The sequence below is a fragment of the Chiloscyllium plagiosum genome, chromosome 23, assembly GCF_004010195.1.
Source record: "Chiloscyllium plagiosum isolate BGI_BamShark_2017 chromosome 23, ASM401019v2, whole genome shotgun sequence".
In the NCBI taxonomy this organism is placed as follows: Eukaryota; Metazoa; Chordata; class Chondrichthyes; order Orectolobiformes; family Hemiscylliidae; genus Chiloscyllium; species Chiloscyllium plagiosum.
The window spans coordinates 39478446-39502687 of NC_057732.1; the positions used below are offsets into that span (position 1 = coordinate 39478446).

A 24242-nucleotide genomic window follows, 5' to 3' on the forward strand; every position below is an offset into this window, starting at 1 on the left:
AAGGATGTGGAGGCACTGGAACAGGTGCAGAGGAGTTTTACCAGGATGTTGCCTGGTATGGTAGGAAGATCGTATGAGGAAAGGCTGAGGCACTTGGGGCTGTTTTCATTGGAGAAAAGAAGGTTAAGGGGTGACTTGATAGAGGAGTACAAGATGATTAGGGGTTTAGATAGGGTTGACCATGGGAACCATTTTCCACGTATGGAGTCAGCTATTACGACGGGGCATAGCTTTAAATTAAGGGGTGGTAGGTATAGGACAGATGTTAGGGGTAGATTCTTTACTCAGCGAGTCGTGAGTTCATGGAATGCCCTGCCAGCAGCAGTGGTGGACTCTCCCTCTTTATGGCCATTTAAACGGGCATTCGATGGCGTTTTTGGAGGATAGTGGGCTAGTGTAGGTTAGGTGGGCTTGGATCGGCGCAACATCGAGGGCCAAAGGGCCTGTACCGCGCTGTATTTTTCTATGTTCTATGTCTATGTTCTACTTGCCATAGCTATCTCATGTCAACTTTCGCCATCCTGATTTCCCTTGAATATACTCCAACTGCCCTTATACTCCTCACTCGATCCCAACTGTCTCAACCTGACATATGCCTCCTTTTTCTTGACCAAAACCTCAAACAAATCCTACTTCATCTCCATTGACCAATCCAGCATTTGCATTTTTCTGTCGTTGGCTGCATAGGATATTTGAAAGAGTTCTTGATGGGGCAGAGAAATTCCACAGGCAAACTGTGCCTTTGAGCTTGTATATACTCGAGACAAATGTGTTAACTATTCAATTCTAGGTATTAATGTACATTACCAGAGTAATCTTCACGGGAGTCGTAGATGAATAAACAAATCACTCGTGTCTCTGTGTGATGAATAGGAAAATTTGATTTTCAGCCATTCAGCCTAAGCTTGTGTGGATAGAGCTAGAAATTAAACACGTTTCCCAAGGCTCTGCAAAATCTTCTGTTTGATTAGATTAGATTTCCTACAGTGTGGAAACAGGCCCTTCGGCCCAACAAGTCCACACTGACCCTCTGAAGGGGAGCCCACCCAGACCCATTCCCCTCTGACTAATGTACTTAACACTATGGACAATTTAGCATAGCTAAAAATGTGTTGCTGGAAAAGCGCAGCAGGTCAGGCAGCATCCAGGGAACAGGAGAATCGACGTTTCGGACATAAGCCCTTCTTCAGGAACAATTTAGCATAATCAATTCACCTGACCTGCACATCTTTGGACTGTAGAAGGAAACCGGAGCACCCGGGAAGAATGTGCAAACTGCACACAGACAGTTGCCCAAGGCAGGAATTGAACCCGGGTCCCTGGCGCTGTGAGGCAACAGTGCTAACCACTGAGCCACTGTGCTGCCCTTAAAGTATCTGTTCAATTACCATCTGAAAGTAATTACATCATCTGCCTTCAGCCTTTCTGCAAGCATGTTCCAATTCATAAAAAAGAACTTGCTTCCTGAAATAAAAAGTCTCATCACCTCTCTGGTGCTCTTTGTCAATTATTTTAAATCTACCTTCTGATTACTGATCTCTCCATCCCAGTGAAAATTATTTATTCAATCAAATCGTACGATTTTAATCACTTCTAACATCTTCCCTTCCTCAGCAGTAAAGCTAATCTCATCTCTTCTTGCCACTCCACATGACTGAAAACTTTCATCCAGGTGGCCTTATTTATTAAATTTCACCTCCATTCTCTACAAGGCCTTTGGTGTCTTTGCCAATTTTTTGGTCGTTAATTAAAAATGTCTTTTGTTACATTTACCTTTTCAGTTCCTCAGTGTTCTGCTTGTATTTGGTACCATTGAATGGATGAGCTCATTTGATTAATTACTTTCCTTTGTTCTCAGTTCTGTTTTGGAGGGTTTGAGAAACTCCAAGAGTTGAAAGTGGAAAAGCGAGTGAAGCTGGGACTTCCTCCATTGTTGGAGAACAGTATTCAGGTGACACGAACTCTGCGAGCCACCTCTCCACCAGCAACAGCCATGGACATCCTAGAGCAGCAACAGAAGCGAGGTCGCAAGGGTCGGAGGGTAAGATCCATCTTCACAGCTGCTGATACCCCTCTGCTCTTTGGCTTCCTCCTCTTTGTCCTGGCTTTGCCCTGCCCTGCCATAGATTATGGTTGATCTTAACCTTAATTCAGTTTGTCTGCCTGCCTTGGTCCCATGTCCCCTCGAACAAGCTCAGTTTTGAAAATAAACCTGGCTGGATGGGGAGGAGATACTCTGATGGACATCAGCCAGTATGTTAACTGTCTGATGTCACTGGCAGATTCTGGTGAAGCAGGACAGCCTGGATATCTACTGTGAGAGAGATGAGGCTCGGGAGGAGGAGGAGGAAGCAGATGATGGTGACGGTGCGATTGAGGGAGAATTGGATGCACTGGAGAGGGAGGCACTCATTCAGGACCTCCCCTCCCCTGGACTGGTGCCAGAGAGACTCTTCTTCCCACGGTGCCTGCCCTGGGCCACTAAAGTCAGGTCAGTATAAATTGTTTTTGGATTTGGAGAATGTTTTTGTTTGGCCTGGTGATTTCTTGTGACGGGCTCCTCCTCCACCTCCATAACCATCACCACCTCCATGCTCCCCACCCCCACCAGCACAACCACCATCTTATTGTCGGTTGTTCCCTGGAGGTACATGTCCCACAGAAAAAGAGCTAATCTCTTGTTTGTGGCACCACGTCTAGCAAACCAAGCATCCGGATTGCTGAGTATAACCCCACCTACATTATACTTGTCTCTCTCTTCCCCCGGAGACTCCACTGAATTTCTGTTCAGTGACTACCCAAAACCCCCTCAACAACATACAAATGCATATTGAAATATCCTCATGGCACCTCTGCTCATAAATGTTTGATTTGTTTTCATTTGTATGTGCCCCAGTTGTTTAATCCATGGAAGTGGGCGGCACGGTGGCACAGTGGTTAGCACTGTTGCGCCTCAGCGCCAGAGACCCGGGTTCAATTCCCGCCTCAGGCGACTGACTGTGTGGAGTTTGCACGTTCTCCCCGTGTCTGCGTGGGTTTCCTCCGGGTGCTCCGGTTTCCTCCCACAGTCCAAAGATGTGCAGGTCAGGTGAATTGGCCATGCTAAACTACACCGTAGTGTTAGATAAGGGGTAAATGTAGGGGTATGGTTGGGTTGCACTTCGGCGGGGCGGTGAGGACTTGTTGGGCCGAAGGGCCTGTTTCCACACTGTAGGTAATCTTAATCTGCTGCATGTTGCCAACTCAAAGCCTTCTTGCCTCCAAAGTTAATCTTGTCTTCAGTTTTGCTTTTACTTCTGCAGAGAGAAGGACATCGAAGATTTTCTGGAAGTCAGTCGGTGCAAATTCATTGGATTCACATTGGGAAAGTGAGTAGGAAAGTAGAGTTTTAACTCTGAGAAGTGAGCTTGCATATATATGTATCTGTATTTACACCTGTGTATCGTCATAATATCTGATATGTATGTGCTTGTATCTGTAGCTATATATATTATTATATAAAATGCTAGACTTTTGTCTGTCAACTCAACAGCGATGGTGGGGCTAGTTACAATGAAATGAAACATGTCTGTATTTCCTGCTGCTTCTCACTGTGTGTACACTTCCTTCTTGCTGCCTGTCTCTGTGCAGTGGCTGCTGAAACATGAAGATTGCAGGCAGAAAGGCCATTTAAAATTGCACTTGTTTATAATATTAAAGGGTTATTGAATAGAAACATATCTGAAGTGAAGTCTGTCAATGTCATGGGTTCAGAAAATTCTGATCTTGGGAAAATGGTATCTCCATGGGAGTTGTGTGGGAAGGATTCTTTAGAATGAAAGCAGGAATGAATGCAAGTTTATAGTTATGAATAAACACTTGAGAAATTAGTAAATTTTATAAACTGAAACTCAAAAGGTTAAGGAGGATCAAATAGAGACTTGAAGATGTGTGGCTCAGAGATGCAGGCTGAGGATCAGCAGGAAAACAATGAGAGTGAAGTTTTCAAATATTTATCTGTAGATATTAAACATCTTGAGTTGGATTTATCGAGACAAATATAAACAGGTTGAGAAAAATGATGGGATGTTAGGTTAGTGTGCTCCAATTGAAGAGCTAGCATGTGTAGGTTGGGCCAAATTGCCAGTTGCTGTAGTATCTCTTTTGTGATTGTGATTCTATCTTGTATATAACCTCTCCCAACTCTGCTCTCTATATTACATTTCCAAATATTCTGTGTACTCACAATGACTATAGAGAACTCCACCAGTCTTTTAATTGTGGCTCACCCTGTGGATTTAAAATGTTCTTATGCTTTCTCTTTCCAGTGACACTGAAACCCTGGTGGGTTTGCCCAAGCCCATCCACAATAGTGTGAAAATACTGAAACAGGTAGGAGAGTAGATGCCGGGTATAATTCTTCTGGATCATGCACGTTTTCTTATTATTTCTTAAAAACAAAAATGCATAAGCAAATATTTTGACAAAGCAAAATGTTTCCTTTAAAATAAAATACAGACAGCGGGTCTCTTTGTATCTGACTGAGAAAGGTCACCATTTGAAGGACACACTTACTTAGAACTGTAACAATCTCTGGTTCTTGCCTTGATAAAGGGCTCTACACCCACAGACTTAACCTAGTTCTTTTCATTCACTGTCTCATCTATGAAAATTAAGATCCTTGTAAGAGAACAAGCAAGAGAAAAATCTTGTTGAGAAAAACTAAAAACTGATTAAACATTTGTTTACTGGAGGTAATCTAAAGGAGAAGATGCCTTTTAACAAACCCCACCCATTATTGTTATCACTGACATCACAACTATTGTGTATATTCCAGATAAAATGTGCATCAGTTGTGAGTACTAAGGAGTAAAAAGATATAGGAGTAGTGTGAGAAAGTGAGTTGTGGTAGGAGTTCACCTGTGAATATTGATCAAGCTAAAAGGGTTGAACACACGACTTTAGCTCTTGTTATATTCCTTGGTACCTGGAGTTCCTATCCAGACATTCACAGCAGTGCAATTGCAGACATCAGCAGTGAGTGGGCGTTTGTATTGGTGGGGATGTTGCATGTAACTTGGGGTGAAATCTATCATGGGCTGACACTCCCACAGTGAGTTACCAAAGGCAAGGAGAGATTCTGCATTGAAGCAAATGAGTGAGGTATTCATTTTCAAAACAATATGGTGACTGGAAAACTCGGAAGAGAGCACCCCAGGTGGCAAAAAGTGAGAAATCCATCAGTGAGCTGATCCTTCAGGTTTGATAGTGGAGGAAAAAACTTGGATTAATTCAAGGGACATCAATGTGCTGTATTTTCCTCTGAAAGGATGAACCAGTATTACCTGCCTTTGTTATATTAGGGAGATTTTTGTGGTTTTTTTGTGTGCACATTAGAGGGAAATCAAACAGTGCTCTCTCTCTCTCTTTCTCTCTCTTTCTCTCTCTTTCTCTCTCTTTCTCTCTCTTTCTCTCTCTTTCTCTAACTTTCTCTCTCTTTCTCTCTCTTTCTCTCTCTTTCTCTCTCTTTCTCTCTCTTTCTCTCTCTTTCTCTCTCTTTCTCTCTCTTTCTCTCTCTTTCTCTCTCTTTCTCTCTCTTTCTCTCTCTTTCTCTCTCTTTCTCTCTCTTTCTCTCTCTTTCTCTCTCTTTCTCTCTCTTTCTCTCTCTTTCTCTCTCTTTCTCTCTCTTTCTCTCTCTTTCTCTCTCTTTCTCTCTCTTTCTCTCTCTTTCTCTCTCTTTCTCTCTCTTTCTCTCTCTTTCTCTCTCTTTCTCTCTCTTTCTCTCTCTTTCTCTCTCTTTCTCTCTCTCTTCCCCCTCGTACCGATTAGATGCTTCACCCAGTCTGTGTTGTGTCTAAGACAAGTTGCCACATTGCAACCATCCTATTTTTAGGTCCAGTATGGTGCACAGGCTGGGAACTGCAGAAGATTACTCACTAAGCACAACATGCAGATCTGTACCAGAAGATTGCTGAGTGCACTTTCTTTTTTTTTTCTCCTTTTCCTTCTGTTTTCTTTCTTGTGTGCACTTGTTGTCTCAGTCCTATCTTTCAGTCCCACAGCAAGATGTGGGTTTAATAACCTCTTGACATCTTTTGTTGCAAAGATGCATGTTGGCAGTTCAATACTTGAGGCCTCTTTTGTTTTTACCTCTTAGAAAAGGAAATTCTCTATATAAGCAAGGACTCTATTTGTAAATCCACTGTATTAGAAATAACAAATCAGTCTGCTGGTAGTTCTCAGACACAAGACTCCATTATGAAGAAGTTTAACTATTCATTTTCAATTTGAGGTTTCTAGATGCAAGTTTAGTTGCCAATTTAGCCTCTCTGGGCAACTAAACTTCAAAAAGTAATTAAATGAAATTAAATAGCTGAGAAAAGCTTTGGGAGCTCCTGTGTGTGTGAGTGAATGAGTGACGCTATATATAACTGCTGCTGGATAAAGACTCTCAGCAACTGTACTAGTCAAGTTATCTTGTACAAACAGCAGAGAAAGCCTGAAACTCCTCAGAGACCAGATTCACTTTCCTCTTTGCTTTTTGGAATGATTGAAATCAAAATGTATTCTTTCAGTTTTGTAAAGTTGAACTAAATGATCGGTTTCTGTGCTGTGAGATTCTAACTGGATCAGACTTGATGTGTCATTTTACGCCGCAGAACTTTTACTGAGTCTGATGCTGCCTTTCTGTCAGCTGCACTATTGGAAGGGTTAGGCCAGGCGTGGGCAGTGCTTTAACCCTCCATGTCAATAATCTACTGCAACTGATTAGCCCGGCCTGACAAGGAGAGCAGACATTTTAATGGGTTCTTAAGGAGCTAGACTTGACTAAGCAAACCAAACAAATTTGATTTTCTGATTTCTACATCAGCACAAGTATGTTTCCATCTCAGAAGTACAAGCCAAGAGGGAGGAAGAACTGCAGAAATGTCCAGTGTCACTGGTAAGGGCTTGTAGCACAAATTCACCTTGTGGTATACAGAATACATCAGGAAAGCCAGAGGACTCTTAGACAATCACATTCCTTCTCTGAGCAGTCTCTTCAGTAGAGAAGAAGGGCAAGTGGGGGAAATGACTTCATATCTATTAATGTGCACGTTATGAAAATATCCCTTGAAAGCTCTGACTGGCCTGCCAATGTCCAGTCATTCTCTTTCTTTCCCCTCCATTGTCTAATTCTGGTTACCTTGCACAGTAGTTCATTCTAAATCTCCCTTTTGTTAGAGTACATTCCTTTTGTTAAGTATCTTTGCTTTTTAATACATTTTTTTGTTCCTAATTTTGATTTAATGTTGCTTGGGAATGTTGTGTGAGGTAGCCCGTGTTGGGAGATTAATTATGCATGCTAGAGTCTAAATGACTCACCTCTTGAAGGAAAGAATCAAGACATTTTGCAGAAGGTCTCCAGGGCAAGGTTGAGTCCAGTCCAAGACACCAGCTGGGAAGAATCTGTGGGAGGAAAGGCATTGATCAGCCACAAGGGTATATATCTTTCCCCCATTGCTGTGAGTATAGAGTAGGGAAACCTATTTTAACTCCCTGGTAATTTACTGCCCTTCTAGCAACTTGTGGGAAATCATCCCACCTAATTTATGTTGAAGTCAGGCATCAAAGATAACGCTTGAATTCAATAACAGGCTGAACCTAGTACATAAAGCAAAAAGTTGCAAGTCTACCATTTCTTTAAACACAGGGAGCTGAGGTGGTGGAGCAGAGCCCAGTTGAGATCCTGTATCAGGCAATGTTACACAACCTACCTCAGTATATGGTGAGTATCGACTTTTTACAGCTTGTGTCCTCAACAGTGCCTGGGTCCATGACCAGTGTCCCCATCAGTCCCATTCTATCAGTTTTCTCAATTTCCAAGGCCCCCCAGAACACAGTTCATTGATCAAAGAGGACAGATTCACAGGAGTCAGCACATCCTCACACCAAGAGGCACTGCTCTGGCGCACTCAGTCTGAGAATCAAACCTGGAATCGTCCTTTGCCGTGTTGCCCTGTAAAATTTACACTATTTCCTGTTTTGCTGTTTCTCTCTGTGCTTTTCCTTTCCACTGGATCAACAGCTGGAATCTCCTAGGAAATGAGCCGATGTCCTTTGTATGTCTTATGCTGACTTTACCAGATGAGCTCTTGCAGATACTGCAGATTATTAACTTGTTATGGTGGTTTCCCTGCTATTACCTAATTCAGTTTCCAACTCATTAACTTGTACGCCCCCCCCCCCACCCCCCACCCCGGATTGAGCCCTGCTTGAAAAGCTGTAAACTTCCTGGAGACAGATTTGTTTCCCAGGAGAGATTTGCACCTGTTCAGATGCCAATATAACTTGGTTATCAATGCTGTCAACCTTAGGGTCTGCAGGTTGTGATATCAAACCTTATTCTAGAGAGCCCAACACTCCAGTATTTGAGGGTATGCTACATGGTCAGAGGTGTCATCTTTTGAATGAGACTTCAAACTCAGGTGAACATAAAGTAGCCCCGATACCTTTTTTTTTGGAAGAGTAAGGGGCTTTCTTCCCAAATTCCAAGCCAATATTTATCCCTCAATTAGCATCATTTAAACCAAATTGTGATTGCCATATTACTGTTTGTAGGAATTTGCTGTAAGCATGTTAGCTGCTGTGTGTCCTAACGGTGATTTTCCCATTCAGAAGTGCCTCATTACCTGTACAGTGATTTTGGGATATGCTGAGAAAGACTCTATATAAAGACAATTTCTTGCTTTCTAGCTAACAATATTTGATGGGCTGCTGGGTTATTATTCTCTACAGATAGCCCTGCTGAAGATCCAGCTGGCTGCTGCTCCCACATCCAAGGCAAAGACTGACTCCATCAATATCTTGGCTGATCTTCTGCCTGAGGAGATGCCGTAAGTTTTGTTCAGATAATAAATTTGCTTTTCCTTTCTCCATCTGTCTGTCTGTCCTCATTTGCAATGTTACCTATAAAAAGCAATGATTTTTAACTCCCACCACCTTTTAAATGTGAGCCGTGTTTCCTGGTGGTGTGTTCCCCAACAACTTCAAGAACTGTTCACCCACATCAGATCAAGTTCTGTCTTCCAACATCAGATCATTCTGTGCATTTATTGTACTCCTTGTTGGTGAGATATGGCCTTTGGATCTGTGATTAGTCGTCTTACCTAAACTGAGACTAAACAGTCAGAGCAGAGGAGGGACTTTGGCTGATGTTATTTCCCAGGAGCTCCAGAAAACAAGAGTCAAATGTCACTGACCTAGGCAAATGCAAATTGGAATCAAAACTGGATGTTCTTTCCCAGTGCTACAGATTCTAGTATGCATTGAACATTTGCAAGTTGAAGTAATAAGAGTATTTAATATTTCAGTGAAATAGATTCTGCCCTTTGTTGCTTTTTGTGCAGCAATACAGTGTTACAAAGCATGAAGTTGGGGATTGATGTCAACAGACATAAGGAAATCATTGTTAAAGCGATTTCGGCACTCATGCTGCTGTTACTCAAGCATCTCAAACTCAATCATATCTACCAGGTAAGCAGTGCCAGAGCTTGCAGTGGGTGGTTGAGCTGTGGGGGAAGCTGTGGGGTGGTGCATTCTGTGTGTGTGATTGGGGTGGGGGTGACTTTCCTAACTCTGTGCAGTTCCCAATTCTGAGCTAAATTACCTTAATGCTCCAATTTAAATCAGATTGGGTGTCTTGAGCCTCCTGGTGGTCAACTAAGGAGCAGCAGAGACAGAGTCTGTGAGTATTTCCACAAGTGTGTGAAACATTCATTATTCTGTTTTTTTTCTCTCCTAAAGTACCGGCAAATTAATCTGATTCTAGAGACTGACAACAAAATAACTAACAGACCTTAGTCAGTGGAATTTTGTTTTTAAAGCTGTACTGTTAATCATGATTCATTTCAAATTACAGTTCTGCATCTAAATCCTGGATTATGTTTCAGCCTCAAACTCACTTACAGATATCCATTATTCTATATATAAACCGCCTGGACCTCTGGATTCCATTCCAGCCCGTGACTCACTTTCTTCATATAGCAGCCTGACGAGCAACATTAAACGTGACTTTGCCCAACCCCTTTACACCTTCAGCTGCCACAGAGACAGTAGAAGTTGGTCATCTAGGGACAGATGAGCAGTGTTTCAGAGATTTTTTTTTTTGGATAGCCATGTCCACAGTGTCTCAGTCGGTGACCATTGTTTCGCATTTCTTTTATCCAACACTTGTGATGTCCAAAGGCAGATTATGCTGACTTGTGTTTTTGTTGTGAAGTGAGGGCTGGTGGTCAATTCACGATTTTCAATAAGGCCTTGGTTCTTAATCCTCAAGCTTTCCTTCACCCTCCTCCACCTGTCACTTGACCACAGGTTTCTGATCAGATGTTCTAAAACCAAATCCCTCCTCAGAAGCATTTCTCAGACATCACAAACCTTTAAAATGATATCCGGTCTAAGAGCTGTACAAAATGTACAGCAATTGCGACTATCAATGATTCTCATGAAATCACCTTTTGTTTTTTTTTAAATTTTCAACAAACTATGCATGACTTCCTATTTAACCTCCATTTATCAAAGTAATAGTAAAAACCATCATAGAATCCCTACAGTGTGGAAGCAGGCCATTTGGCTCATCGAGTTCATACTGACCCTCAGAGTTTCCAACCCAGACCCATCCCATACTCTATCCCTCTAACCCTGTGTATCCCAGGGCTACTCCACCTAGCCTTCACATCTTTAGACTGAGAGGGGAAACTGGAGCATCCGGAGGAAACCTAATTTGGAGTTTGCACAGTCGCCTGAGTCTGGAATCGAACTTGGATCCCTGGTGCTGCAAGGCAGCAGTACTAACCTCTGAGCCACCATTCTGCCCTACTTCTACTTTTGGCCTCATGAGCAATTAGTCAACAATCCTATTCACTGGTCCTCAAAATCTTAAAGAAAATACAGGAAAACAGCAGGAAAATACTCCAGAACTAGGCAGCATCTGTGGAAACAGAAACCCTGTTAGCACTTGACAATGACCTTTTATCAGAACTAGAAGTTGGTTGAGATATAAGAGTTCTCGCAGCACCAGTGAAAGGAAATAATCAAAAGGGAAGATCCTGTGATAGGGTGGAGAGCACTTGATTAAATTATAAAAGGGATGATGTGGTAAGGCAAAGTCAGTAAGAAATGAAAAGTTGGTTCGAGAGGTGGTACAGATGATTACTACATGAGAAGCAGGAATACTGGACCAAGTAGAGACAGTTCCATGGCCCCAGAGTATGATTTTTAAGGTTTGAGCAGGAGATGATCCCTGTCTTACTATCATCTTTTGCTTTCCCCTTAGTTTGAGTATGTTTCCCAGCACTTGGTATTTGCCAACTGCATCCCACTGATTCTGAAGTTCTTCAATCAGAGCATCATGTCGTACGTCACTGCCAAGAACAGGTAAGAAGAGGGAACTCTGAAATCAATCTGTGCGATTGCAAACCCAGTCGATGGAAAATGCATTTCAACCTAACATTACCCCATGACTAAATACTCCTGTGACTAAATCCAGAGATGGAGATACTTGGGGAAGACAGATGTCAGGTTTGGCTCTGATGCTTCCAATGATCGAATGACCACTTACACTCATTGCTCAGAGTCTTCTACCCTGAGAAATGGCAGTACCTTTGAGGTGCTAATTGAAGGAACTGTACCACCTCAAAAGGGGGAGGGACATCTGAACTGGAAAAGCCAAATCCATTTAGCCTGGATACTCTATTTGACTTGCTCATTAGTTGAGACAATGAGGGAAATTAAAACTGGGTTGTACCCAAACTGCTCCTCCAGAGTTAACAGAAGCTGGTATTCTATTTCAAAGGTGCCAGTCTTTCTCTTTAACATCCCTTTCATTCCCATTATGGGTAGCCTTCAGGAACCATCATAACCGAATATAAACCTCTCCTGTGCTCCTTTTGTCTGCTGGCAGTGCTTCCACTAACTATGTAGGGATCAGGAGCTATGATGGTGCCTGGGTTAGGTTTGGCTCACGTTACTCACTGTAGCTTCATGACTGAATGTGGGTACCTTTAAATAGATCAAGGTATAAACGTGGGACCTCCCTGATCTATAACAATCAAACATTCATGAATGACAACATACATTTTAAAAACCATTTTTGAAAGCTAATGCTTTGTTTTTCTTCAAAATATGAAGTTCTTTGCTTCACAAATAAGAGTACAGTGTACAAAAGTGATGAAGTTATATTAAACTGTTATAAGTCACTGGCTAGGCCCTAGCTGGAACATGATATCTGTTCTGGAAACCAAGCTTTGGGAAGAATGTCCAAGCTTTGGAAAGGATTCAGAGAAAGTTTACTCGAATGTTACCAGCGATGAGGGACTTCAGTAAAGCAGAGAGATTAGAGAGGTTGGGATTGACCTCTTTAGGGCAGAGAGGATTAGGGACCAATCAGGACATATTTAAAATTAGTAGTAGTTTTTGATGGAATAGAAAGGAAGAAATTAATTTCACTTGCAAAAAGGCCAGAAGCTAGAAAACAAAGATTTAAAATAATGGACAAGAAAGCCGGGTAATGTGAGAGAAGGTGAGGTATTCTTTACTCTGAAAGTCAGGAAGCAGATGCAACAGAATCTTGCAAAAGGGAGTTGAATCTGTCCATAAATAAAAAAGAAGAGGAAAAGAACTGTGCATTGCTAGTATTGACCCTGCACATAATACTTCTCTCTGCAGATTGGGGAGGGTAGGGACACTGGGGAAAGGGGGGGCCCCAAAGTTGGCACCTTTCCAAGAGCTCAGTGAGGACTGGGTATAAATGTGTGAGGTCACTAAGATCATTTCATAAGTGGTTGAGCAATAACGTTTGAGGACACTCCCTTAATTGTTTTTTTTTTCTGTGTGCCCAGTATCTCTGTCCTAGACTACCCTCACTGCGTGATCCATGAGTTGCCAGAACTCACCACTGAAGTTCTGGTAAGTATAGATTCGGCAGAAATCTGATTCTATCTTGTGATACTGGATTATATTGAGTTCACAACACTCCGGTTTAAGCTCCACCTGGGCTGATTAGCTTCCCACTTCTGGGCAGAGAAGGCAAAATTCGACCACTCCCTGATTCCTGTTGGTAAGAGCAGGTCTGTAGACACTGAGTGAGGATAAGATGTGTGAATACTAGGGAATGCTATAACCAGGGGGGCTATATGTCAACAGCAATCAGCACCTTCAGGATAGAGGGCAAAACTATTTAACAAAAATGCAAGGTAAAATTAATTCTCTTACATTGTTCCAGCATTAATCATTTGTACCACAACTGGGTTGTCCCCAGTGAGTACCATCTTCGCCTCTGAAGCAGAAGATCATTGGGTCCAGTTCATCTCATTGCAGGTGTCAGTTTTACGTTAAATAGCATGCTTCATCTGGTGGACACTATTTAAAGAAACCAAAGAATGGTTCATCACAATACCATATCCAATGTCCCAACAGACCTAACATCCCTAAACACAATGACTGACAATGGCTCCTGATCCAACAAAACCTTGAACTTAAACTTCACTTGATCCTGTTCAGACCTTTCCCAACAACATTACTAAAGGTTTCTCTCACCTGACCGCCCTCAAAGATCTTTGCGTCCTTTCAACTTCAGCCTCTTGTACATCATCCATTTCTATTGCCTTCAGCTATCTAGACTCCCAGCTCTAGAATTCCCTCAATCCTGGAAATACTCCAACCCTCCACTTTGACTCTCCTTAAAACCTACCTAGCTTTTAGTCACCTGTCCCCGAACAGCTTGGTCTTTGCCCCAATTCCTCTTTTAAATGCTTTAGGATGTTTTGAAGTGATTTAGATCAGGAATAATTCATATCCCTGCTAAACTCTGTCCACTGAGTCCTGCTTATTCTTACACCTATAGGATTAACATCATTTCACAGTGGAAGAAACTGCCCAAGAATGTTACATTCCTCCAAATGGCCTGTTTAATTTTAATAAGCCTTAGCTATAATATAAATGTCCCAGATATTTTAAAGGTCTTGGATTTCTCTCTTCAAAATATACTTACCCAGGGGGAGTGTACAAGAGGAGGATTCATTTCAGTCGTGACAGAAAATGTCAAATGAGACGATTTACAAATTTTATAATTTTGGCAATGAGAAATTAACAAGCAATGGACTTTAATGGATAAGTAAACAGCTATGACAAAAACAGTCAAAAATATATAAAATAGAATGCAGTTTAATTATTTTTAATAAATATTTATTTAAAACACATTTAGGTTTTTTACAACATTACAAAACCAGTACAAAATAGTATGACAACTTTATAATATAGTAGCAATAATAGAAAACAAACTATTACTCCACAGATGACCGAAATACAAAAAAAACTCTATTTAAAAACTACAATTCAATAAGTAACCAAGAAGAAAGATGAAAGTAAATAAATAAATGAAATAAAATTAAACCACCTTATAACAAGGTAACTTAAATTCTATTTAATTAAATTACTACACTCAGCGCAATCTCATCAAAGCTCCCCACCACTGGGAGCAATAGTAAGTAAACCTGCATTTGTTCGGGATTCTTCACCAACACCCCCACCCCCCCCGGGGCCCAGTTTGATATTTCTAATTAATCAGAAGTACCTAAGTATGCGTAAAATATTGTAATAGAATATCCATCAACATTTAAAGTAATATTTTATCTTCAAACCCAAGCTTCTGGTGGGACAAAATATCTATTGAGAATTATTACCTGAAAGTTCCTAACGCTTCTGGATTCCTTCTACTTTTATGTGATGCTGCATCCTTAACATTGCTCCTTAATTATTTGGTGAAGATTCCTTTATGAAGTTGAGGTTTTATCTAATCAGTTTCTTTATGATTGAAATAATTCCACAGAGGCCCATAACCAAGTTGCCTTTTATTTCAATGTGAAGTATCCTTGATCTAGTTCTTTCAGAGTCAGAACCTCTGACACTCCTGTTTATTTTTTTTTCTCCTGTTCTTTGTTTTACCCGCACACTACCACCTAACTGCTGTAGTGCTTATTTATTCCCCAGCACCCATGTGTGTGTGCAGGTGTGAGACACAGTGAAAGACACAAGGTGCACAAATCTTTATTCGGTTTCCACCACCAGGAAGAAAGGAAACTCCCGAGTAGCCTGTGACAAACAGTGCCCTTCACATTAAAGGGCAATGCTGTATGATCAAACAGTGAAGGGGAGGGCAGGGATTAAATCAAAATAGAGTTGGAGGGACACTCCTGTTTATATCTGTCAGCCAGGGTCCCTGACTGTTAATCTGATCCAATCAGGGAACTCGTATTCTATGAGGTCCAGCTGGCTAACCTCGTTACAATCACTACATCTCACCCCCTCTGAGTCAGAGAACATAGGGCTGTCCTTTTTTTATATTGTAGCTCCTCCTGGGTCAGGTTCTTCCGATTGCCCCATTGTGGAGTGGGGGTGGGGGATAGGTGTAAAGCACAGCACAGGTCATTCTGCTATAAGCATGTTTCGTCAGCATAAATTGGCTATAACGTGATTGATGAATCATGGACATTGTTTGGATGACGTGAACGTTCTACTAAATGGGTGTAGTGATTTTCTATGAGCGATCTTCTACAGCACAATTTCCTATGGTAGTTTACCATCGCATGATTTTCTATAGCATGGGATTATAGAGGAACACAACTTTCACGATATAGCAAAACGAACTGTAGCTCGCCTCTTGCTCCCAGAGCGACTCAGAAGATATTAATTCTCTTCTTCAGGCTGCAAAAGGCGCCAAGGTGGTGACATCCGTCCTGTCTGTCTCAAATTCTGAGGTACCTTCATCACTTTATGGAGACGGAGAATCCTTGGGTTCCAGACCAGTCGGAAAGGCAGTTGAGGAGTTGGGCATATTTTCTCTCGCACCATTTTGAGTTTGCAGCCTTCATATGGTTCACATGCTTGTTCAGGACCGTCACACCTACCCAAACTGGACCTGACCTTGCATTCACTATGCCTCTTACCCAGTCCTGTGGCTCCTGCACCAAACTTCACCTCCTGAAGTAAACGGTCTCTATTATTCAGTGGAGTCTGGCATAGGTATTCCTGATGCCGTTTTCTCTCTCGCTCCTTCTCATGCGAGCTCTCTCTGCTTAAACAATCACGTAGTTGCATGTGGGATGGTGCTATAATCAAACAGGAACCAGGACAGTTTAGTGTGGACTGCTCTTTCTGCCAGACCATTGGATGGTATGGAACTCCCGATACATGATGAATACCATTTTACTTTAGGAAATACTCAATTCTCTACTGGTAAACAATGGCCCATTATCTGTGACTATACTTCTGGGAGTTCGTGTATTGCGAAAGTTGCATGATGAATGAATTCTATGCACGTCCGGCCATTTTGATTGGGCATCCCCGATGACTAAGAACATTTAGCCCATAGGAGGACTGAGTTCAGGGTTTACCCAGCTATTCCCACAAATATGTGGGGGAGCTGCTGGCAACAGTGTTTGACCTTGTTGACACTCTGGGCACTGCCCCACCAATACAGTTATGTCCACATCAATTCTGGTCGCCAGACATAACATCTCACTAAAATGTTCATTTTGGAAACCCCTGGTGGAGTTCAGCCAGTACCTGACAGCAACCTTTGTTTGAGACAATCACTCTTGCTCCCCATAATAATGTGCCCTTCTGTCCTGTGATCTAGTCTCTCCGGGTCCAAGAAGATTTGAATTCTGGATGTGACGGCCTTTTGGATTCTCCCTCATCACCACCAGTTGTTTCAGTTTTGCCAGAACTGGATCTTCCTGGGTCCAAAGTATGAAATTGTCCACTGTGACTGGAAGTCTGTCCAGAATATCTAACACCATCACAGACTCTTCCAATGGCGGTACCACTGGTGGTGTAACTCCAGTGGGAGGCAGTCACTGCATCTGCATTTGCTACTTGGCCTCCCAGCCTCTTGCAAGCGGCAGTCACTTCTAGCGGTCCAATGTTGTAGTCCTTCCGGAGGCCTGCAAAGTGGTCTCTGATGGAGTGGTTTGCCTGCTTTGTGATCCTGACGGCAGTCCGGCTCAATCTTAATCTTTGGCGAGCTTCCAGCTCGGTGTTACGACTTCTTGGCATGTCGTTTTATCCATCTTTATGGGGGTGGGTCTTGCCCCTGCCCCGGCCCCAGCCCCAATGATTCAATGGCCCAGCGTTTTTTAAATGGCATTCTTAGCAGCAGTTTTTCTTCGGAGGCTTTTGGCCCAGTGGGGTGGCATCCCAGCATTTCAGTTTTCGTCCTGTTGTTTTGCTCTCAGTGGGAATGTTGTTCACGTTCCAGCTGTGTCTGTCACCTCCTGTTTGGATTTCTTTGACACCAGGAGCCATGAAATGGACTTTGATGAACTTTGTCGAATATTTGTAAATTGTGGTTGTATCATGTCTTTTGTCATTAATGTAGGCGCCATGGAGGGACAACTTAGAACACTTTTCATTGTATTTTTCCTGTAAAAATACATATGGCAATAAATTCTAAGTGCTCCTTATTGGTCTTCCCCCTGTTATTAGCACATCATCTAGATGAACGACAAACTGGGGTAGACCTTGTAAAATGTTCTCCACCATCCACTGAAAAATTGCATGGGCTGACGATAGCCCAGGTGGCAGTCATATGTTTGTAAAAACCCTTATGGATATTAATTGTACTGTACGTCTGGGAATCCTCAACTAACCACAATTGCTAGTACACATGGCTCCTGTCCAGCATCGTGAAGTACAACCCCATCACTCCTCCCCCATCCCCATACCAGCTTTGCGTATAAATCCTCTGTGATGGATTGGGTATTTATCTCACTGCAAAAAGCAGTTTTCCATTTGTTTAAAATTCATACAAAGGCAAACCAACCCATTGGGCTTCACAACCAGTACAATTGGTGTTGCCCATTCCGGAAACTGTACTGGTTTGACGATTCCTTCATTTTCCAGCCTCCTGATTTTTGGCTCTACTTTTGCCCGTAGGGCAAATAGCACTGGGCGGGCCTTGCAGAATCATGGAATTGCTTCCTGGTCAACATTCAAAGTGGCCTTGGCTCCTTTGATAAGCCTAGACCTTCCCGAAAAATGTCCGGACATTTAATTAGGGCTTCGGCAGGCATTTTCAACTCAAAACATTGAACCAATCTGGGTGAATCTTTCTCAATCAATGTCATCCCATTAAGCTTGCACCCAAGCCTTTTACTACAATCAGTGGTAATTGAACCAGTTGCTTCTCATGAGAGACGGAATCGAAGTTGTGCCCTTAATCTGTAAAGGTTCCCTGATATAGGTTCTCAGTCTAGCTGAAGTCTTGCGCAAACTTAAGGGTTGGAATCCAGAGCAAATCTTGTTCAAGACTGGTTCTGTGATCACTGGTACAGCTACGTTGTTATTGACTCCATGAGAACTGTGTGAACGTTTAACCAGACGTTTATTTTGATTGTTTCATAACATTCAAACTAAAACCAATCTAACTTTTCCAAACCAGGTATAGGAGGACTTTCCAGGGTGTGCACTCTCTTGAATGCTAGCCTATGAGTTCTCTTACTCAATTTAGGTCTGGTGGGATTCTTTTGCTGTCTCAATACCACATACCGACAGCAACTACAACAGCTTGCCATCCTAAATCCTGAAGAAAATTTTAACCCTTTGGCCAAGGCTTGTCTTTGTTTGGAGTTTTGCTGTGGGCTGACCTAGAGTCCCTCTGTTCAGGATATGTCCTGAGTGAGGCTATGCAATTGCCTTCCCTCAAGTGTGCTTCCCCAGGTTCAGTCGCACTGGCGAAGGTATCCACTTACAATAGAATACCCTATAACTCATGCTCCATTTCCTGCATTTTCCAAAGATAAAGCTAGTTGTACTGCCTGTTTGAAGTCCAGTTGGGCTTCAGCTAGTAGGCGTTTTTGTATGGTTATATCATTAGTTCCAAAAACCAAACAGTCTCTCATCATCTCAATAACGGTTAAACCAAAGACACATCCCTTTGCCAGTTGCCTTCACCGAGTCACAAATCCTGATACGGATTCTCCGGTTGTTGAATTGCCGAGTAAAACCAATCACGACTCAGAATTAGAGGAGGCTTGGTGTCATGATATGCCTTAATCTCTCAATTCTTGAAAGCTTTTAGTATCTGGTGCCTCAGAGAAAGTTAGCCTCCGAATAACTAAAAAGGCTGCAGGTCCACAAGGTGTTAGAATTACAAATGGCTTTTCATCTGCCCCAATGTCATTTGCTTGGAAAATATAACACATTCTTTCCATATACCTGGCTCTTAGTCTTCAGAATTGAACGAGTCGAGCTTCCTAAATAACAGCATGAAATGCTTACCCCAACTCAGACAACTGTTACAAGCAAATTTGTTCAGGAACATGCTTTTCTCTTGTCGCCAGTGAAATAACTCCACAGAGGCTGATATCCCCTCACCATGTATCCCTTTATGTACATGTAAAGAGTCCTTGATACTCATCTAGCTGTCAGTGAACAGAACCTCTGACACTTCTGTATTTTTAAAAAATCTTTTCATGATGCCTGATACTTGTGTTTATTTTTTTTCTTCTGTTCCCCACACTACTGCCTAACTGTGGTACCAGGTGATACTTCTGTTTGATTTTTTTTTTCTGTACTTATTTTTCTCCCGCACCCATGTGATGCTCCTCTTTTTTTTGCCTTTTTTTTTTAAACCCCCACACTACCGCCTAACTGCGGTAGTGCTTATTTTTTCCCCAGCACCCATCTATGTGTACAGGTGTGAGACACCATGAAAGACACAAGGTGCACAAATCTTTATTTGGTTTCCACCACCAGGTGGAAGGAAACACCCGAGTGGCCAGTGACAAGCGATGCCCTTCACATCAAAGGGCAATGCTGTGTGATCAAACAGTGAAGGGGAGGGCAAGGATTAAATCAAAATAGAGTTGGAGGGGGAAATAATGCACTCCACTCCTTGCGGTGCCCACCTCTCCCTGAACAACTCCAGGGTGTCGGTGGACACCGCGTGCTCCTTCTCCAAGGACATCCGGCCCTAACGTAACCGCGGAAGAGGGGCAGGCAGTAGGCCCTAATGACCCCCTCCACGGCCCGCTGCCTGGACCTGTTGATGGCCATTTTGGCCAGTCCCAGGAGCAGACCCACGAGGAGGTCTTCAGACCTGCCCTCCCTCCCTCTGTACCGGGTGCCCAAAGATCAGGAGCGTGGGACTGAAGTGCAGCCAAAAGCAGAGGAGGAGGTTTTTGAGAAAATCAAAAAGGGAGTGCAAATGCCCACACTCAACATACACGTGGTCCACGGACTCCACAGAACAAGCAGTTGGGCTGGGAGTCCATGAACCACCGCAATCTGTGGTTGCAGGGGACTGCTGTGTGCACCCCAAATCCCTGAGAGAAAGGGGGAGGACTCCCGTGTAGAGAGCCCTTCACTGGGGATCCCCACCGCCCAGTGACAAATGGGCACACCAAGGCGTGTCCAGACGGTGGATGAGGGAAGAGAGGTGGACGGTGTGCAGCAGTAGTCTATACAGGGCCCTCCTTTTTACCCACCGGAAGGGAAAATTAAAATTCCAGAGGCGGCTCAGGTTGTGGGGCACAGGCTCCCGCAAGGCTCACGGGACCTTGGGGCCAATGTGAAATTCCATCCGGGCTGGGGCGAGTGCGGACGGGATCCCACCGCACACCTGAGCATCCTCTAACTGGTGCACTGTCGGGTCCGAGCACCGCCGTTTTAAGGTGTCGGTTGGCGGTGGCCACGTACCGGACGTCTACCGCTGCCCTGCCTGCTATGTCCTGCGGCAGCGTCCAGCCCAGGCCCCCAGCACCCAGCACGTCCCGACCCTGGTTACCCTCGCCGCCACGGCCCTCCCCTCCGACAGCCACTCGAACCTGCGAGTACGGAGGTGCGGATTCCTGAGCAATGGCTCCCTGACGACAGCCGCTACTCCAGCCGGAGGGTAGGCGCGACGCGATTCGACCATGTTCCAGACAGTGATCAGGTCCTGGTAAAAGACAGGCAGCGTCTTGAGGGCGACCTCCAAACCGTCACGGTCGACGAACAGGAGCTGCGTGTCGTAGTTGAGGTTACGCACCTGGCGGAACAAATACGTCGCCAGGGCGCACCACCTAGGAGGAGGCTCGACGTAAAGGTATCGCCGCAGGGTCTGAAAACGGAACATCGCGACCTGGGTGCGGACGCACACCAGCGACTGACCGCCCTCCTCAATAGGGAGACTCAGAACCTGCACGGCGACCCAGTGCATCTTTTTGTCCCAGAAGAAATCGACCAACGTTCTCTGGATGTCAGCGACAAAGCCAGGAGGAGGGACCAAAGTGACTAGCCGGTACCACAGCATGGTGGCCACCAGCTGGTTTATGATCAGCACTCGACTCCTGTAAGATAGTACTCGGAGCAGTCCTGTCCAGCAGCATAGGCGAGCCGAGACTTTGGCCTCCAGCTCCTGCCAGTTGGTCGGCCAGGATTCCTCAGCTGGGCTGAGGTAGACCCCCAGGTAGGAGGAGATGGGTGGTACTCCAGCTGAACCTGCGTAACTCCTCCGGCAGAGAGTCCACCCGCCACGGACCGACCAGTAGTCCGGAACATTTGGCCCAGTTGATCCTGGCGGAAGACGCCGCCGAGTACACGGCCTGGCACTCGCGCATCCTCCCCAGGTCAGCCGGGTCGGTGAAAGTGAGGAGCACATCGTCGGCGTAGGCCGGGAGGACCACCCCCGTGCCCGCGCCGCACAGAACCAGCCCCGACAGCCTCCTCCACAAGAGGCGCAGGAAAGGCTCCACGCACAGGGAATACAGCTGGTCGGACAGGGGGCAGCCTTGACGCACTCCTCTCCCGAAGCGAAGGGGCGCCGTCAGGGACCCGTTAACTTTAACCAGACACTGCGGCGGCGTACAAAAGTCGGATCCGGGCGACAAACCGCGTCCCGAACCAGAGTGCCCGCAGAGTCCCGAGCAGGTACTCGTGATCGACCCTGTCGAACGCCTTCTCCTGGTCGAGACACAGGAAGGCGCTCGGCAGACCAGCCAGTCGACAGAAATGGATCAGGTCCCGGACCAGGTGGACGTTATCGTGTATCCTCCTGCCCGGGACAGTGTAGGACTGGTCCGGGTGAATCATGTGGGCCAGCACGGAGGCCAGGCGAGAAGACAACACCCTGGCGAAGATTTTGTAATCCGTGCTGAGGAGGGAGACCGGACGCCAGTTCTTTAAAGAATGAATGTCCCCCTTCTTTGGCAGCAGGACGATGACCGCCCTGCGCCAAGAAAGGGGCAGCTGTCCGGCATTTAGACACTCCCCCAGGACCTGTGCGTAGTCGCTCCCCAGGACCTCCCAGAACGCCCTGAAGAACTCCACAGTCAGACCGACCCCTCTCCCACCGAGAGGATGGGGACTGGTCCGGCGCCGCCAACCGGCCTCAAACCCCCGGCGACCCCACCCCCAGGGTCACCGGCGGTACCTTCCTCGGCGCACCCCTTCCCGGAACGCCCCGAGTTCAGGTCGTCGGGCAGCAGAGGCTCGGGGCCCCGCTCCTCTCCCGACACCGGCTCCTCAGGGAAAAGGTCTGGCTCCTCGGGGTAAAGGTCATCCCCCAGGGCCAAGGCCCCCGGAAAAACAGTCTGGGAGGGAGGAGCGAGGATAACACCCTTCTCCCCTCCACCGCTAGACGACCCAGCAGAGGGTCCTCCATCGTCGCCTGCACCACGGCCCTCGTGGTTATTGAAGTCCTCCCCAGGGGCCGGAGGAGTCGAGGCAGCACGAGGCCCTGCTGTAGCCCCTAGGGGTTTTGTCAAGTCGGGCCGCGGTGCGGGACACCGTTGGTTCGTCCCCCGGAGAGGGGCAGCACCGCCAGCGCGCTGCTGGAGAGTCCCAAGTGACGGTGCCTTTTCCCCAGAGAGACCGGGGGGGATTTATGGGCCTTCCCCTCCCCGCCCCCCTCGGTGGTCATGGGGCCCGGGGTCCCGCCCCCCCCCCCAGCCTTTCCAGGAATACGAATGGCTGGGGGAAGACAGGGGGCTTGGCCAGGTTGGGGAGAGCCAGCCGTGTCACTTCCTGCCCCGCCCCAGGTTTATCAGGTGAGGGTGGGCGGGGCAGGGGTCCGGTTCCCTCTCCGGGGCCCGGAGACACGGCCGCCACAGGAGGTGGGCCAGCGGTGGTTCACCCCAGGTTAGTGCCAGGGTATGGCTGGGTTGGGCAGGGCTCGGGTGCCCCCGGGCGAGGTGTTGCAGTGCCAGGGGCAGACGTTGAGTCCCGAGGGGTTTCTTTATCGGGGTGGGGAGTGGGTGTAGGGTCAGTGGGGTTAGGATCAGGTACGGGTTCGGGGGTTTGAGGGTCAGGGTTCCCACGCTGGGGCGACGCTGGCACGGCCGCAGGGGCATTGTCGTGCCGGGGCGGGGCAGGTCGTGGGCTAGGTTCCGGGGAAGGGGATAGTGTGGTCTCCCCGTGGGCAGGCCTGACGCGTCGCGTCTTCTTCCGCGCCTTCTGGCCAGCCGGACGCTCACCCCCCCCTTCCTGCCAGAGGCTGGAACATTGCAAGCCCGTGGCTTAGCCTCCGGTGCCGGGGCCTGTGGTGTTGGCTTCGGGGGAGGGGGAGTGGGTGCGGCGGCACCACCATCAGCCATCGGCGCGGGCTGGGCGGCCTTCTGGGTGGGGCAGTTTTTTCTTATGTGCCCCACCTCGCGGCACAGGTGGCGCCGCACGCCGTCCAGAAGGCGCGGTAGGCCACGGCCTCATGGAGGACGGTAAAATTGCCCTCGGTGACCTCCTCCCGGGCCAGGCAAATGAAAACCTGGCGTCGGAAGGAGTAGATGTGTCAGAGGGCGGGGTCCTTAAGACCGAGCAGGAGCGGTTAGACCCCTGACCGGATCTCCCCAAGGCGGTGAAGTGGGGGCGAAGGAGCTCGCTGGCAATGAAGGGCGGGACGTTGGAGATCACGACCCTCTGGGCCGTAACCTCCAGAGGGTCGACGGGCAGATGTGTCCCGCCCACAGTGAGACCCCTCTCCACGGCCAGGTGGACCGCTTGCTCGGTCTTCAGAAAAAAGACGGGCTTCCCGTACATCCGGGCCGCAGCGACGATGGCCAGTGGGCCGACCACACTAGCCATGGCCTTGCTGCAGGCCTCGATGGTCATGTTGGGGTGGGGATAGGCCTTTACCCCCAGGCGTTTGGTCAGGTGCCTGAAGGGGGTTGACGTCGCAGCTGGGGTTGGGACAACCGAGCCCAAGGCAGCGGCTACCCCGGTGTAGGTGCGGCTGGGCCCCGCGACCT

The 24242-nt window shown here is 46.2% G+C and overlaps 1 protein-coding gene across 1 annotated transcript in view; it reads left to right on the forward strand.

The window, feature by feature from the left end:
* Positions 1 to 24242, forward strand: part of LOC122561470 (striatin-interacting protein 2-like) — a 35425-nt gene that overhangs the window by 5452 nt on the left and 5731 nt on the right. Inside the window, exons 2-11 of the mRNA XM_043713214.1 lie at positions 1859 to 2041; positions 2283 to 2491; positions 3303 to 3368; positions 4308 to 4371; positions 6851 to 6922; positions 7673 to 7747; positions 8758 to 8855; positions 9369 to 9495; positions 11297 to 11397; positions 12861 to 12927. Of these exons, the coding sequence (XP_043569149.1) occupies positions 1859 to 2041; positions 2283 to 2491; positions 3303 to 3368; positions 4308 to 4371; positions 6851 to 6922; positions 7673 to 7747; positions 8758 to 8855; positions 9369 to 9495; positions 11297 to 11397; positions 12861 to 12927 (1062 nt within the window). The remainder of the gene's footprint in view (positions 1 to 1858; positions 2042 to 2282; positions 2492 to 3302; positions 3369 to 4307; positions 4372 to 6850; positions 6923 to 7672; positions 7748 to 8757; positions 8856 to 9368; positions 9496 to 11296; positions 11398 to 12860; positions 12928 to 24242) is intronic.